We start from the raw sequence: 15,325 nt of genomic DNA, 5'->3' as shown, positions 1-15,325 counted from the left end.
CTTATTGGGTGATATTCTGTTTACTACATCAAGTACTCAGTGAACAAAATAGACAATAACCGATGCTTTTATGGAACTTACATTCCTGTGTGGGAAGTCAGGTAACAAAGCACTGATAGTGTCTGACTCTTTGTGACCCCATGGACTGTAGCCTGCCAGGCTCCTCTCTCGATGGGATTCTCCAGGGGAGAATACTGGAGTGGGTTGCCATTTCCTTCTCCAGGGATCTTTCTGACCCAGGGATCAAACCTGGGTTTCCTGCATTGCAGGTAGATTGTTTACTGTCTGAGCCATAGGGAAGTACACATCATCAGTGAAGTACTCATCACCAGTGAAGTACACAAGTAACAAATCACAAGAGTAATGAATAAGCAGAGTTCATATTGAATTAAAAGTTAAGAAGTGCTAAGAATGAAAAAGGAGAATGACTGCGAAAAGGAATTAGTGTTGCAGAGAGGAGGAGAGTTGTAACTTTATTTTATTTTGCTTTTATAAACTTAAAGTATAGTTGATTTACAATGTTGTGTTAGCTTCAGGTATATAGCAAAGTGATTCAGTTATACATATATCTATATTCAGTTATGACCAACCTAGATAGCATATTCAAAAGCAGAGACATTATTTTGCCAACTAAGGTCCGTCTAGTCAAGGCTATGGTTTTTCCAGTAGTCATGCATGGGTGTGAGAGTTGGACTGTGAAGAAGGCTGAGCACCGAAGAATTGATGCTTTTGAACTGTGGTGTTGGAGAAGATTCTTGAGAGTCCCTTGGACTGCAAGGAGATCCAACCAGTCCATTCTGAAGGAGATCAACCCTGGGATTTCTTTGGAAGGAATGATGCTAAAGCTGAAACTCCAGTACTTTGGCCACCTCATGCGAAGAGTTGACTCATTGGAAAAGACTTTGATGCTGGGAGGGACTGGGGACAGGAGGAGAAGGGGACGACCAAGGGTGAGATGGCTGGATGGCATCACTGACTCGATGGATGCGAGTCTGAGTGAACTCCGGGAATTGGTGATGGACAGGGAGGCCTGGCGTGCTGCAATTCATGGGGTCACAAACAGTCGGACATGACTGAGTGACTGAACTGACTGACTGACTGATATTCATTTTTTAAGACTCTTTTCCTTTATAGGATATTACAAAATACTGAGTAGCATTCCTCGTGTTATGCATAGGTCCTGGTTGTGTAACTATGCTATACATAGTAGTGTGCATATGTTAATACCAAATTCTTAATTTATTCCCCCCCTTTGCACTTTAGTCACCATAAGTTTGTGTTCTATATCTGTGGGTTAATTTATACTTTGCAAACAAGTTCCTTTGTATCCTCTTTAATATTCTACATATAAGCAATATTATATGATATTTGTCTTTATCTGGCTTACTTCACTTAGTATTATAATCTCCAGGTTCATCCATCTTGTTGCAAGTGATATTATTTCATTCTTTTTTTACTGCTGAGTAATACTCCATTGTGTACATACATAACATCTTCTGTATCCATTCATTAAACAATGGACATTTAAGTTGCTTCCACCTCTTGTCTATTGTAAATAGTGCTGCAAAGAATCTTTTTTCAGTGAATAGCAGTGGATGTATCTTTTTGAATTAAAATTTTCTTCAGATAAATGTCCAGCAGTGGGACTGCAGGATCATGCAAATTTAAATAGCATGACTGTTGTGGACTTCTTTGAGAAGGTGCCTTTTAAACAGAGACAAGAAGGAGGTGAATCGTGGTCGATATGGACATGTGAGGGAGAGCATTTTGGGCAAAGAGAACCTCAGTGTAAAGACGCTGACAAAGCAGGATTCTTTGTGTGCTTTAGGGACAACAAAGATGACAGCATGGTTGGGGTAGATGTGGAAAAGGGAAAAGATTAGGAATGAATCTGGAGAAGTGATGGAAGTACAGATCAGCAGGAAATGGTCATTTAAGAATGTTGCTTTATCTTGATAAAAACAAAAAACCCTTGAAGGGTTTCAATGCTATCTTCCTTAGATGTTAATATAGTCTCTCTTGCTCTTGTATTGGGAATGTGCTGAGTAGATCAGAGATGGAGCTGGTAGACCAGTTGGCTAATAAACACAGATGTTTAGGCAAGAGATGCTGTTGACTCAGACCAGAGTGGTAGCAGAAGGTGATGAGAAGTAGTCAGATGCGGGATAGAGTCTTAAAGCAGAGTCAGAGATATGTGCTTGTCCCTGAGATGTGGGCTATGAAGGAAGTGGGAGGGGGGTAGGGCTTGCAAGTGTTGAAGTCTGAACAATGGTAAGTGTGGAGTTGCCCTCCTCAGGTAGTAAAGAATATGGGTAGTGAAGTTGAGGTCAGAAAGCAAGGTAAGAGATCAGAAATTCAGGTTTGGACATGCAGTTTGAAACATCTGATGGACACTCAAGTGGAACTATGAAGCAGACAGCTGGATTTACAGGTCTGGAATTCACAAGAGAAGACAAAACTCAAAATAAAAAATTGGAAGTTACTAAAGACTAAACTCAAAATATAAATTTGGCATGGAAAATCAAGAGATTTGCTATGATTTTTCTGAGTAATCTGATTTTTATTTAAGGGAAACCAATAGTTTATATTGATTCTGTGAAACTTTCTAAACCACAAGCACACTGACTGCTTTTTCTGAAACTATGTTGAATCCCATTGCTTTCCTAATGCTTTCCCTGAGATGTGATCTGCTCCAGCTAGAAAGCTGTACCTGGCTTCAGGGTAAGCTAAGTTAGGGAGAGAATCACTGTGATCTTTCTCAAGGAAAATGGCAGAGGACCCTCTGTTCTTCACAATGCCAATGGGGAGGAAGTGTGTTTTGCAGAAAATATGCTTGCCAGGATGCTTGAAACAGGACTCTCGTCTTCAAGTAGATCAATCTCTCAATATTCTGTAAAATATGCTCTTCTTTGAAGCAGTTTATCTATTTCCCCTGCTGGTGTCATTAAGGAGACCTTTTTTTCCCCTTCATTTCTCACTGTGAACAAGAAAGCACTTTGCCCAACAGTGAAGCCAGAATCATATACCACTGAAGGCTGGATGGGACCATTAATGAGATCCATGGGCCATTATGGATGAACACTTCCTCCAACTTTATCTTTTATCTGCCTTGTTTCCAGCCCCAACTAGCAACGATCCTTCTCTTTTGGAAGAAGTTTTGATTTGGGTGGAAAATATACATTCTTATATAAAACTCATATATAACTTTTGTCCCTGTTATATTGCGTTTTCCTTCTTATATTTTTAACTCTTTTATGCCTTTCCATCAACTCTTTCATTCAACCCCCTTCATATTGTGTACAACTTTCTCCTATAAAGAGGCACACAGCTTCTGATGCATCTGTCTTGCCCTCCAAGTCTTTGCTGGCACACATCTTGATGCTTCTTTGGACTTCTAAAGAGTATGACATCAACAGTTGTGTTTATGCTGAAAGCTGTGTTACACATAGAACACTACAGGAAGGCAACATCCATCTGATTCAGCTATATATGAAATATCATTAAGATTTTAGAACGTAGCTATTCAGAATGATTATCTCTTAGCAATTTGAATTCAGCACCTAACATCTAAGATTGTAACTGTCCTCACATTTAATGAGTTCTTTTCACATCTGTAGTTCCACATTGACCTCTTTCTGGGTTCATGTCTTAAGTGCTCTGTGTATGCCAAGTAGAGAGAAAAAGAAACAAAACACCAGTTAAAATGAACTGATTAAAGAACAAGGAAATTATACTCCTAAAACTGCCCTTTTTAAATAAGCAAATTGGGGTTATACATCTTTTATTTTGCATGTCTACTTTACAAATGAGTTTTTCTAATTACAGTGTGTGTTGAACCAAAATGAACCAAGCTCAAAGGCAGCCCTGTAACTATTCATTCATTTTCTTGCTTGTTCTAGGAGTATTAGATTTTTTCCTTTCTCTCTCAGAAATGCATCAGTTTTGAGTAATCATAAGCAAATGCATTTCTAGCCTGCATATTTGTCGGTAAATTGAGTTTATTAATGCTGCAATATGAAGTCTCTGGGGCTTCTTATGTGGTACAGGAGTAAAGAACCTCTGCCAGCAGTAGGAGATGTGGGTTTGATCCCTGGGTGGGGAAGATCCCCAGGAGAGGGAAATGGCGAACCAACTCCAGTATTCTTGCCTGGAAAATTCCACAGACAGAGGAGTCTGATGAGCTATAGTCCGTGGGGTTGCAAAGAGTGAGGCACGACTGAGCATGCACATCTGCACACACACACACACACACACACACACACACACACGAAACACAAAGTCTGTGTGAGGCTTTTTACATATGTTCAAAGTAACCAGGTTGTTCTTAGTTTTCCATAAGATCTCTCTCCCTACGTGCCCAGGATAGCCTGGCAATCTTGAGTTTTGAAAATATTTAAAGTGTAAAATTATAAGGAAAAATGTGTTTCTATTTCTGTTGGTATTTATAGGATGTGGTTTTATAAAAAGTTAAGGTTGTTAGTTGGAAATGTGAGAGTCCCAACTTAGGGAAGCCTGACTAAAATCGGGGTTTTCCTAGAAAGATCTTGGGTTGTCTCACAGAATCGAAGCTAGATTAAAGCAGCCAGGCCCTCAGAAAGGTCAGGGATTTGGCCTAATCTTTGAAACAGCAGGGATATACTAATGACCATTGTCTGGATGCTCTCCTCTCTTTTCTTCTGCATTCTGAAACGCAGCATTTTTTCCTCTCTCTTTCTTTCACTGCAGATAAGCTTTCTTCTCATGGCTGAAAACATGGCCAGTGAGAATTTCTGAGTTTTTTCCTTTTAGCTTCAATCATCAAAAAAAGGGCTGATCTAAACTTTCTTGGTGCCAAAACCAGAAGAACTATAGGATAAATATCTACTGACCTGGCTTTGCTCAGCTTTCCGTCTTCAAAGCAATTAACTTTTTGTTGGCAGAGGGAGAGGAACAGTAATACCATTATTTGTCATTCACAGAAGCTGACTCTATGTGTGAGTGTGTGTGTGTATGTGTGGGTGATTGGGGGAGTGGAGTAGGATGGGCTAGGTTGGAGCAGCTGTAAAGATGTCATGTAAGAATTTGAGCATTTTAGAAGGGACAGATCTAGAGAAAATCACCCTGCAGAGCAGCATTGTTCAGAAATGAGGAGGCTCTGGGATGCAAAACAAACTTTGTGGAGGCAGGGAGGCCTTCTCAGGCTCTCCATCAGGGCACAACCAGACGCAGAGGCTCTTGCTTGGATTTTGTTCATAAAAACATTGATGCTTCAAGTTTAAATTCCTCACAGCACAAGGTTAGTGGAGTTGGGGGCAGAAACATGTGCCAGTCTTGAGTAACAAGACTGTCTTTTCTTTTCCAGCTACCTGGGTATATGGGACCCAGAGGGAGGGGTGAATTTGGAGTAGGCAAGGGCCCGTTTTTTGGTTTATTTGTTGATTGGTTGGATTTTGTGATCATGTTCTAGAGCAAAATTATTGCATCCCATTCCCTCCCATTTTTTCCCTGTTTCCAAGCCATGGCTGGATACTATGGAGTTATCAATAAGCTTTTCCCAAACATAAGCCCTATTGGCACAATTGTGTGTTTGCTGTAGTGAGCAGAAAATTTCTAATAATATGTCTGAACATAGGCAGTGATATTAGTTTTTGGGCTTTGAAATAATCATTGCTGGAAATTTTTGTACTTATATAGGACATTTAGGGTAAGTCATCTTAATTTTTCTTGCCCCACATGCTTAGACGCTCCATAATGAGTCCTTTTGTTGTATTATACCATTTCTGTAATTTCATTGTTTGTGTCCTGACCCTGGTGAAATTCGTGAGACTTTACTCTTCCCATAAAGATTGTTTTCAAACATTTCAGTATTTATCATGGCTTTTACTTTTAATTTTATTTATTACGCATGTTGAAAATGTGTTGGTTATTTTTTAATAGCAACAGTGGCTGCAGTGTAGAGAATTTAAAATATGTATGTAAGAGTTGAAGAGAATTACCTGCAGCAACATGTACAAATGGCTGAGCTGAGTCTTTGTCCAGAAGGAATGAATGTTGCCTTCACTCCCATTAACCAAATGGCACTTAACATTTATCCTTCTAGTTATTTTTTCAATATAAAGTCTTTGTTTTATTTCACTGTGGCTGTGCTTCTTATCTTGAATTTTTACTTAATTTAGTCCCAGTCTGTTATAATCCTTCTGCTAATTTCATTTGTAGTGACTTTTTGATAGCCTGTTAATATTAATTATGACAACTTTCCTAGGAAATCTTATGTAGGAAAAGTACAGGGATTCATCATAACATCATTGTGAGTAATGATAATTAGAACATATAGTTTTTATAGTTTTAAATACATCCTTAAGAAAGAGCCATCTGAGTGTGATTGCTGGGTCAAATTACATGAATGTTTCAGAAAGTTTTTAAAGTGTATAGTGAAAATATTTTTCAAAATGATCATACTATTTTCAATACAAGTAGTTAAGGCCTCATTTTAAGGGTGTTATTGGCTCTTTTAATAATTATAGAGTTTCCTTGTATGTTAACTGAACATGTAGCATCTATTCAAATTTTATGAGTATTTTAAAATAGATTTATGTCTGTCACCCAAAAGAGAAGCAGGAGGATTATGACCTCAATTATCTGCCCCTTTTCCCTTACCTTTAAAAATGTAAAACCTTTCCAAAATGCAAAATTGCAATCTTTGTCCATTTTATTCTATGGCAAATGACAAACCTTACAATTCTGACTATTTCAAATTAACTTTAAGTCAATGAAAATGTGCCCCGATGTTGAAATGCTTCATTTAATTGCCTAAATCAGCTCTGAGCCTTCCTTTGGCTAGTAGAACCCGGCACTGTAAAGGACCCCACCTCTGTGGTGAAATTGTTGTCTTATGTTCACATATTCAAGTCTCACTTAGGTATAGTAGTATAGCCGACTGACTGTCACCATTAACTCATTTAGTTGGTTGTAAGACATCCCCCACCCCCTTACTTCAATTGATTTGGTTTATTTAATTTGATTTTGCTCCATCTCTCACTAGGTGCTTGCCAAACTATTGCGAGCACGGAGGAAGCTGCTCCCAGTCCTGGACGACCTTCTACTGTAACTGCACTGACACAGGTTACGTAGGTGCCACCTGCCATAACTGTGAGTAAACTTATGATTCCCCACAGATTCTGCTGCAAAACTCCCAGATTCCTCATTCTAGGGCAAAAATCCAGGAATGCCAGGGATAGTGTCAGAATATTAATATATTCTACATAGGGTGGGCACTTTTTACTCATTCATTCATTGTGTGTTTCTTGAGAGGCTACTCCATGCCAAGCACTGGGGAGAGCATGGAGGATGCACTGGTACCAAGCCATGTCATTCTGGAGCTCAGGGTTTACCATGAAGACAGACAGAAAGTGAAAGTGGGATAATTGTTGAGCCAGAGACAAGGTGCTGTAGGCATATAAAGTGAGCTATGAAGTCAACCGCATTGTCTAAATGGGCTAAATTAGGCTGTGCGATAAGGAACCTGCATCTCAGTGGCCTAAGTAATAAGCAGCTGAGTCATGCCTATGTTACCTGCATAGCACAGGTCTACAGGGGACCAACTCTTCCAAAGGCATTCTCCTTCTGGGAGGTTGAAAGAGACTTCATCATCTGGAATACTGCCATGGCAGGAAGAAGGAAGCCCAAGAAAAATGTGCTTTTAAAAGCTTTTACCTGGGACTTCCCTGGAAGTTTAGTGATTAAGACTCCATGGTTTCACTGAAGGGGTGCTGGTTTGATCTCTGGGAAATTATGATCTTACATCCACATGATGTGGCCAAAGATTAAAAAAAAAAAAAAAAAAAGCTTCTACCTGGAAGTGCCAAACATTACTTCTACTCATATTCCATTGGCCAAGCAAAGTCATGAGGGTACCTAATGTCAAGAGGGAAAAAGGTCTCATCTTACCATGGGATCTGAGGCAATAGAACTCACAGATTGCTGATAAGTACTGACACTGTCTGCATGCCCATGATAGGGAGGCTTCAGATGGAAGGTTTGAGCTGATCCTGTAGTAGAGATGTGGTAGACAAGGAAAAGAAAAAGGAAACTTACTCTGCAATTATTTGGAGATAGCTGGAGAATACTGACAGTAGGTAGTAAGAAAGGAAGCAGAAACTCGGGAGACTGGAGCACACAAAGAATAAGGATCGAGGAGGAAAAAGTAAAGGAAGTACATGAGTCCTGATTCCCATAATTTTATATTCTGTCAGGGTTATGATAAAAAAACACATGTTGAAATAGAGAAGGTTTGACATTTGGAGGATTGTTTGTAAGCTGTATGACATGAACTGAAATTTAATTGACAAAGATATGATTGGAAGGGGAATTCCCTGGTGGCTCAGTGGCAAAGAATCTGCCTGCCAATGAAGAAGATACAGGAATTGCAGATTTGATCCTTGGGTCAGAAAGACCCCCTGGAAGAGGAAATGGCAACCCTCTTCTGTATTCTTGTGGGGAAAATTCCATGGACAGTTGGACATGATGGAGTATGCATGCATGACTGGAAAGTGCTGGCTACAGTTGTAGGAGACTTCACAGAAAATATGCACTTAGAAACTGACTTAGAAGGTAGAAGCATAGAAGAAGGGCCTTCTAGGAAGAAGGGCATTCTAATGTAAGAGCCAAGCCAAGGCTGAATCTATTCTCAGGACTACAGGGGGACTGTCCCTCAGGGCCTGATCTCACTAGGGTTTCTTAAGTCTCTGCTTTTCCTGGGATGGCACACAGAATGCAGAAAAAGAAAGGTAATTGCCAGCTGGGTTTGGTCCAGGATGAACTGGTCCAGGATGAACAGCATTGGTGCTCTCATTTAAGACCCCTGAGTCATTCTGTAGCCTCTTTTATACCTTGGAATTGAATATTCACCAATGATGGTCATAGACGAGTTTAAGAAAATCAGAGAAGAAGTAGCCCAATGGCCATCATGGGATGATGTTTTTGTTATGCCTGTGGAAGAGAAAAACACTGCCTGGATTTATAATGATATAACTTTCTTAAAACTTTCTATTTAGATATTTGGAATAGTGAACCCTGTACTGACAGAGGTTAGATTTAAATTTGACCAAGCTCTTGCACTTGAATGAGAAGATAATTTTGACACCCCAGAGCTCAGTTTTCTCATAGATTCTATAAAGGAAAGCTAACTAAATTGCTTCTCAGCATTTTGGTTAAGATCAAGTGTAGTATAGAGGCTTCCCTGGTGACTCAGTAGTTAAGAATCTGCCTGCCAATGCAGGAGATGCAAGAGACATGGGTTTGATCCCTGGGTCAGCAAGATCCCCCGGAGTAGGAAATGGCACCCTACAGAGAAGCCTGGTGAGCTACAGTCCATGGGGTCGCAAAGAGACGCGATGGAGTGTGAACCAAGATGTTGGAGACCATTTTCAGGCTAAATTTGCAAGATTTTATTTAAGATTCTCAATAAATATCAAATCTATAAATGTTGAGTCTGGTTCCAGAAATGTATCCCTAAAGAAAAGACTGTAATTGTACAGATACGTACACAGATAGGACACATACAAGATTGTCCAGTTTGTACTGAAGTGCTGCTGTAAGAAACTCAGAGGCAACCGAATGGCCGTCAAGTTAATAGTGAGATGAGATAAGCTTGAAGATTTAAGTCAAAACTATCCAAATATCTGCCAAGTCACAGGATAAGATTCCTAAGATTTTTAAAGGTTATTCTGTTCACTTTCAGTAATATTTTGTTAAGTCCATCTCTACAGATATTCTCCTCCTTTAAATTTATCCATCTATCAGGCTAAAAATAGATTTCCAACTTTATGAAAGTAGTGTGAACTTGAAAGTCGATAGAAGTGAAGTTCTGATTTTCAAAGGAACATTGTCAAAGTTGATGAGCAGGAAATTGAACATATCAAGCCTTAAAAATACCATTCCTTATTTTATTTTATTTTTTTTAATTTTATTTTTACTTTATTTTACTTTACAATACTGTATTGGTTTTGCCATACATTGACATGAATCTACCACGGGTGTATACAACCTCCCAATCCTGAATCCCCCTCCCACCTCCCACACCATATCATCTCTCTGGATCATCCCCATGCACCAGCCCCAAGCATCCTGTATCCTGTATCGAATATAGGCTGGCGATTTGTTTCTTACATGATAGTATACATGTTTCAATGCCATTCTCCCAAATCATCCCACCCTCTCCCTCACTCTCAGAGTCCAAAAGTCCATTCTATACATCTGTGTCTCTTTTGCTGTCTCACATACAGGGTCATCATTACCATCTTTCTAAATTCCTATATATGTGTCAGTAGACTGTATTGGTGTTTTTCTTTCTGGCTTACTTCACTCTGTATAATCGGCTCGAGTTTCATCCATCTCATTAGAACTGACTCAAATGTATTCTTTTTAATGGCTGAGTAATACTCCATTGTGTATATGTACCACAGCTTTCTTATCCATTCATCTGCTGATGGACATCTAGGTTGTTTCCTTAAAAAATTGCAAATAGAACTGCCTATGACCCAGCAATCCCACTGCTGGGCATACACACTGAGGAAACCAGAATTGAAAGAGACACATGTAACCCAATGTTCATCGCAGCACTGTTTATAATAGCCAGGACATGGAAACAACATTCCTTATTTTAAATACCTTCCAATCTTCCTTTCTGTAACATTGCTCAATGTCTATACCATTGGCGGCAATGCTATTAAACCCATTCTTCCCCTCTGGGCACCCAGCCAAGGGCAAATCAGATGTGCCTGGGTGGCTGTGAGGTTTGGCACACATTCCTTGGATGTCTGTGCAATTTAAGAATTTTCCTTCTCTGACTAATCCCTCTTCCTCCTCCAACTGGGTGAGAAGCACTGTTTTGAATCAGATTTGAGTTGACTGAGTAAATCAAGCCGTGCTTTTCTGTCTTCATAAAGCATGTGCTCTGAATGAGGGTCATTGGAAACGAGAGCTGATAAAATACAGAAGACAGTAAAAGCAAAACAAACAACTTCACAACCCTGCTCATGTGGAAATGGTAATGTCCTGGCTCAACAGGAGTTTATTTTCTTGAAACAGCCATGCATAATCAGAACATTTTTGAAATGTTCTGAAATGTGATGAAAGACCTTCACATTTTTAAAACATTTCTGATGACATTGAAAACATAATTGCTTGACTACTGGTCTTTTGTCTTTTCACTCTCTTCAGGATTAGTTCGGTTTCCTCATTCTTGGTGCATCCTAGTAAATGTGAACCAATAGGGCTGTTGAGCTATTTCAAATCCTGAAAGATGATGCTGTCAAAGTGCTATACTCAGTATGCCAGCAAATTTGGAAAACTCAGCAGTGGCCACAGGACTGGAAAAGGTCAGTTTTCATTCCAATCCCAAAGAAAGGGAATGCCAAAGAATGCTCAAACTACCGCACAATTGCACTGAGCTAACATGCTAGTAAAGTAATGCTCAAAATTCTCCAAGCCAGGCTTCAGCAATACGTGAATCGTGAACTTCCTGATGTTCAAGCTGCTTTTAGAAAAGGCAGAGGAACCAGAGATCAAATTGCCAACATCCTCTGGATCATGGAAAAAGCAAGAGAGTTCCAGAAAAACATCTATTTCTGCTTTATTGACTATGTCAAAGCCTTTGACTGTGTGGATCATGATAAACTGTGGAAAATTCTGAAAGAGATGGGACTACCAGACCACCTGACCTGCCTCTTGAGAAATCTGTATGCAGGTCAGGAAGCAACAGTTAGAACTGGACATGGAACAACAGACTGGTTCCAAATAGGAAAAGGAGTACATCAAGGCTGTATATTGTCACCCTGCTTATTTAACTTCTCTGCAGAGTACATCATGAGAAATGCTGGACTGAAAGAAACACAAGCTGGAATCAAGATTGCCGTGAGAAATATCAATAACCTCAGATATGCAGATGACACCACCCTTATGGCAGAAAGTGAAGAGGAACTAAAAAGCCTCTTGATGAAAGTGAAAGAGGAGTGTGAAAAAGTTGGCTTAAAGCTCAACATTCAGAAAATGAAGATCATGGCATCTGGTCCCATCACTTCATGGGAAACAGATGGGGAAACAGTGGAAACAGTGTCAGACTTTATTTTTTGGGGCTCCAAAATCACTGCAGATGGTGATTGCAGCCATGAAATTAAAATACGCTTACTCCCTGGAAAAAAGTTATGACCAACCTAGATAGCATATTCAAAAGCAGAGACATTACTTTGCCAACCAAGGTCCGTCTAGTCAAGGCTATGGTTTTTCCTGCGGTCATATATGGATGTGAGAGTTGGACTGTGAAGAAGGCTGAGTGCCGAAGAATTGATGCTTTTAAACTGTGGTGTTGGAGAAGACTCTTGAGAGTCCCTTGGACTGCAAGGAGATCCAACCAGTCCATTCTGAAGGAGATCAGCCCTGGGATTTGCTTGGAAGGAATGATGCTAAAGCTGAAACTCCAGTACTTTGGCCACCACATGTAAAGAGTTGACTCATTGGAAAAGATTGATGCTGGGAGGGATTGGGGGCAGGAGAAGAAGGGGATGACCGAGGATGAGATGGCTGGATGGCATCACTGACTCGATGGACGTGAGTCTGAGTAAACTCCAGGAGTTGGTGATGGACAGGGAGGCCTGGCGTGCTGTGATTCATGGGGTCGCAAAGAGTCGGACACAACTGAGCGACTTAACTGAACTGAGGGCTGACTTAGGACAGAAAGAATTTGCTTCTTTTTGTCTAGCTTTGTGGCTAACAGAGGGGTCTGGCTTAGTGGAGGGCATGATGAACTCTCAGGAATGATACAATAGGAATTCTCAAAGTCTTTAAGCATAGTAGATACACTATTACAAGTAGATATGTCATGATTCCATTTCAATTTTCTTTCCTCTTCATCTGATGAAACATAAAGAACTTGGGCATGCACGTTTTGTGACTTTTCAAACACACTTTGTTCAAAACATCTTACTTAAGAAAGAGTTGATAAGTAAAGGACATGTCTTTCCCATCAGTGGCAGGGTCCCCATAGGAGGAGGAAATGTGAGATCAACATTTGTCCAATAAACTGGCATTAGACATTATTATCTCTGTAAGTCGTTTTGGCTAGTAGTTTTATCTCCAGAGCTGCATACTGTTCACCAGAAGGATGATTGGAGGTGACATCGTATTTTCAGTCCTGATTTTTTTAAATTTATATTTTATTGAAGGATAATTGCTTCAGAGAATTTTGTTGTTTTCTGTCAAGCATGAATAAGCCATAGGTATACATATATCCCCTCCCTTTTGAATCTCCCTGCCATCTCCCTCCCCATCCCACCCCTCTAGGTTGATACAGAGCCCCTGTTTGAGTTTCCTAAGCCATACAGCAAATTCCCGTTGGCTCTCTATTTTTCATAGGGTAATGTAGTTTCCATGTAACTCTTTCCCTAGACTCATCCTCTCCTCCCCTCTCTCCATGTCCATAAGTCTATTCTCTATGTCTGGTTCTCCACTGGTGCACTATAAAAGAGTTCTTCAGTACCCTTCTTCTAAGTTTCATATATATGTGTTAGAATACAATATTTATCTTTCTCTTTCTGACTCACTTCACTCTGTGTAATGGGTTCTAGGTTCATCCACCTCATCAGAACTGACTCAAATGCATTCAGTCCAGATTAAGTCTTGGCAACCCACCAACTGATCAGATCATCCAGTCACCAGAGACAGTTACCATGGTTATTGGTTTTCTAAAATGTCCAAGTTTAGAAGGTTGTGTAATTGAAGCCAAATTACTGAGTACTCAATGTATTAATATAGGTCTATCATGATGTATTATGAATATAAGTTAAGATTAAAATGAAATTTGGTTATGGGAGTTTAATACATAGATCAATCTACAATGTAACAATAAAGGGAGATGGATATTATTATTCTCTTCACTTTATAGATGAGCACACTGAAGCCCAAAAGTGTTGCTCAAGGTAACATAACTATTTACAGCAAATGAAGGAGCTGGGATTGGAATGGAGTGAATCTGACTGGGAAGTAGGATAAATCCTATATCTTATTTCTTTTCTCAAACAATAAGACATTTTGGAAAACCTCTTTATATGAACTTAGTGATGGGACATTCAGGATGTCCTTCATATTGCTTGACACCCAGTAGAATATCATGATACCAAACAGAAAATTCAATTCTAGAAGACTTAGAGGTGAGAACAGTTTTGTGTTCTAGAATAATAATGAAATCATTCTGGAAGGAAATAGGATAAGTTAGCACTTGAAAGATGGCTCAAATTCAACTAAATATAAGAATGAGGGAAGCCTATTGAAAACATTGGCAAGAGCCAAGATGTGATGGTAGAATATATATAAACTGTGATTTGGGACAATGCGTTTATTTGCTGGCTCAAGAAAGGGAAAATAAATAGTTCTTTTCATTCATTGCTAAAGACCAAATGGTGTTCCTATAAAGCACTTTCCCCTAGGGGAAATCTGAGATCCCTTTATTACCAAAGCTTTTCACATGTTATTGCAGTATCTATAAATACCACTTTAATGACTATATAAAAAATAGCCTATTTAATGACTTTGTTTTAATTCAACCATTTTCATGTTTTTTTGGGGTGAGGGATGATTAGCCCTGTATTGTTTCCAAATATTTATTATTATAACCAACCCCACAGTGGGCTTCTTTGTGCCTAAATAAATTTTAACCTCACATGTTTTTTTTTTGTTTTGTTTGTTTTCTTGAACTGGCATAGGAATGGCATTCTTGAGTCAAAGATGATGAATCATTTTAAAGGTCTTTATTCATATTTCAACCTGTTTTCCTAAAATCTTGCTACAGTTTATAAGCTGATCACTATTTTTTGAGATATCTTATTTCATCTTCTAAACCAGAATTGTTTACTATATGTTATAAAACCATTTTGCATGTGTTTTTACTAAAATATTTGTATACTGAAATGGAAATTATTATTGACCCTCATGATGAATCCTAGATGGAAGAAAAAGAGGGTTTTTAGGTGAATTACAACATGAATAAGATTGTCCCCACAGAATTGTATTTAACCATTCCACAATAGGAGAAGGAAATGGCAACCCACTCCAGTGTTCTTGCCTGGAAAATCCCATGGACAGAGGAGCCTGGTGGGCTGCAGTCCATGGGGTCGCTAAGAGTCGGACACAACTGAACGACTTCACTTTTATGCATTGGAGAAGGAAATGGCAACCCACTTCAGTGTTCTTGCCTGGAGAATCTCAGGGACGGGGGAGCCTAGTGGGCTGCCGTCTATGGGGTCACACAGAGTCGGACATGACTGAAGTGACTTAGCAGCAGTATTTTGGACAC

General features: G+C 39.4%; 1 protein-coding gene across 1 annotated transcript in view; it reads left to right on the top strand.

Annotated features, from left to right (window-relative positions):
• Positions 1–15,325, top strand: part of CNTNAP5 (contactin associated protein like 5) — a 1,089,942-nt gene that overhangs the window by 652,787 nt on the left and 421,830 nt on the right. Inside the window, exon 11 of the mRNA XM_018061606.1 lies at positions 7,022–7,128. Within this exon, the coding sequence (XP_017917095.1) occupies positions 7,022–7,128 (107 nt within the window). The remainder of the gene's footprint in view (positions 1–7,021; positions 7,129–15,325) is intronic.

This window comes from Capra hircus, chromosome 2 (genome assembly GCF_001704415.2).
Source record: "Capra hircus breed San Clemente chromosome 2, ASM170441v1, whole genome shotgun sequence".
Lineage (NCBI taxonomy): Eukaryota > Metazoa > Chordata > Mammalia > Artiodactyla > Bovidae > Capra > Capra hircus.
This window is presented reverse-complemented; position numbering and strand designations above follow the sequence as displayed.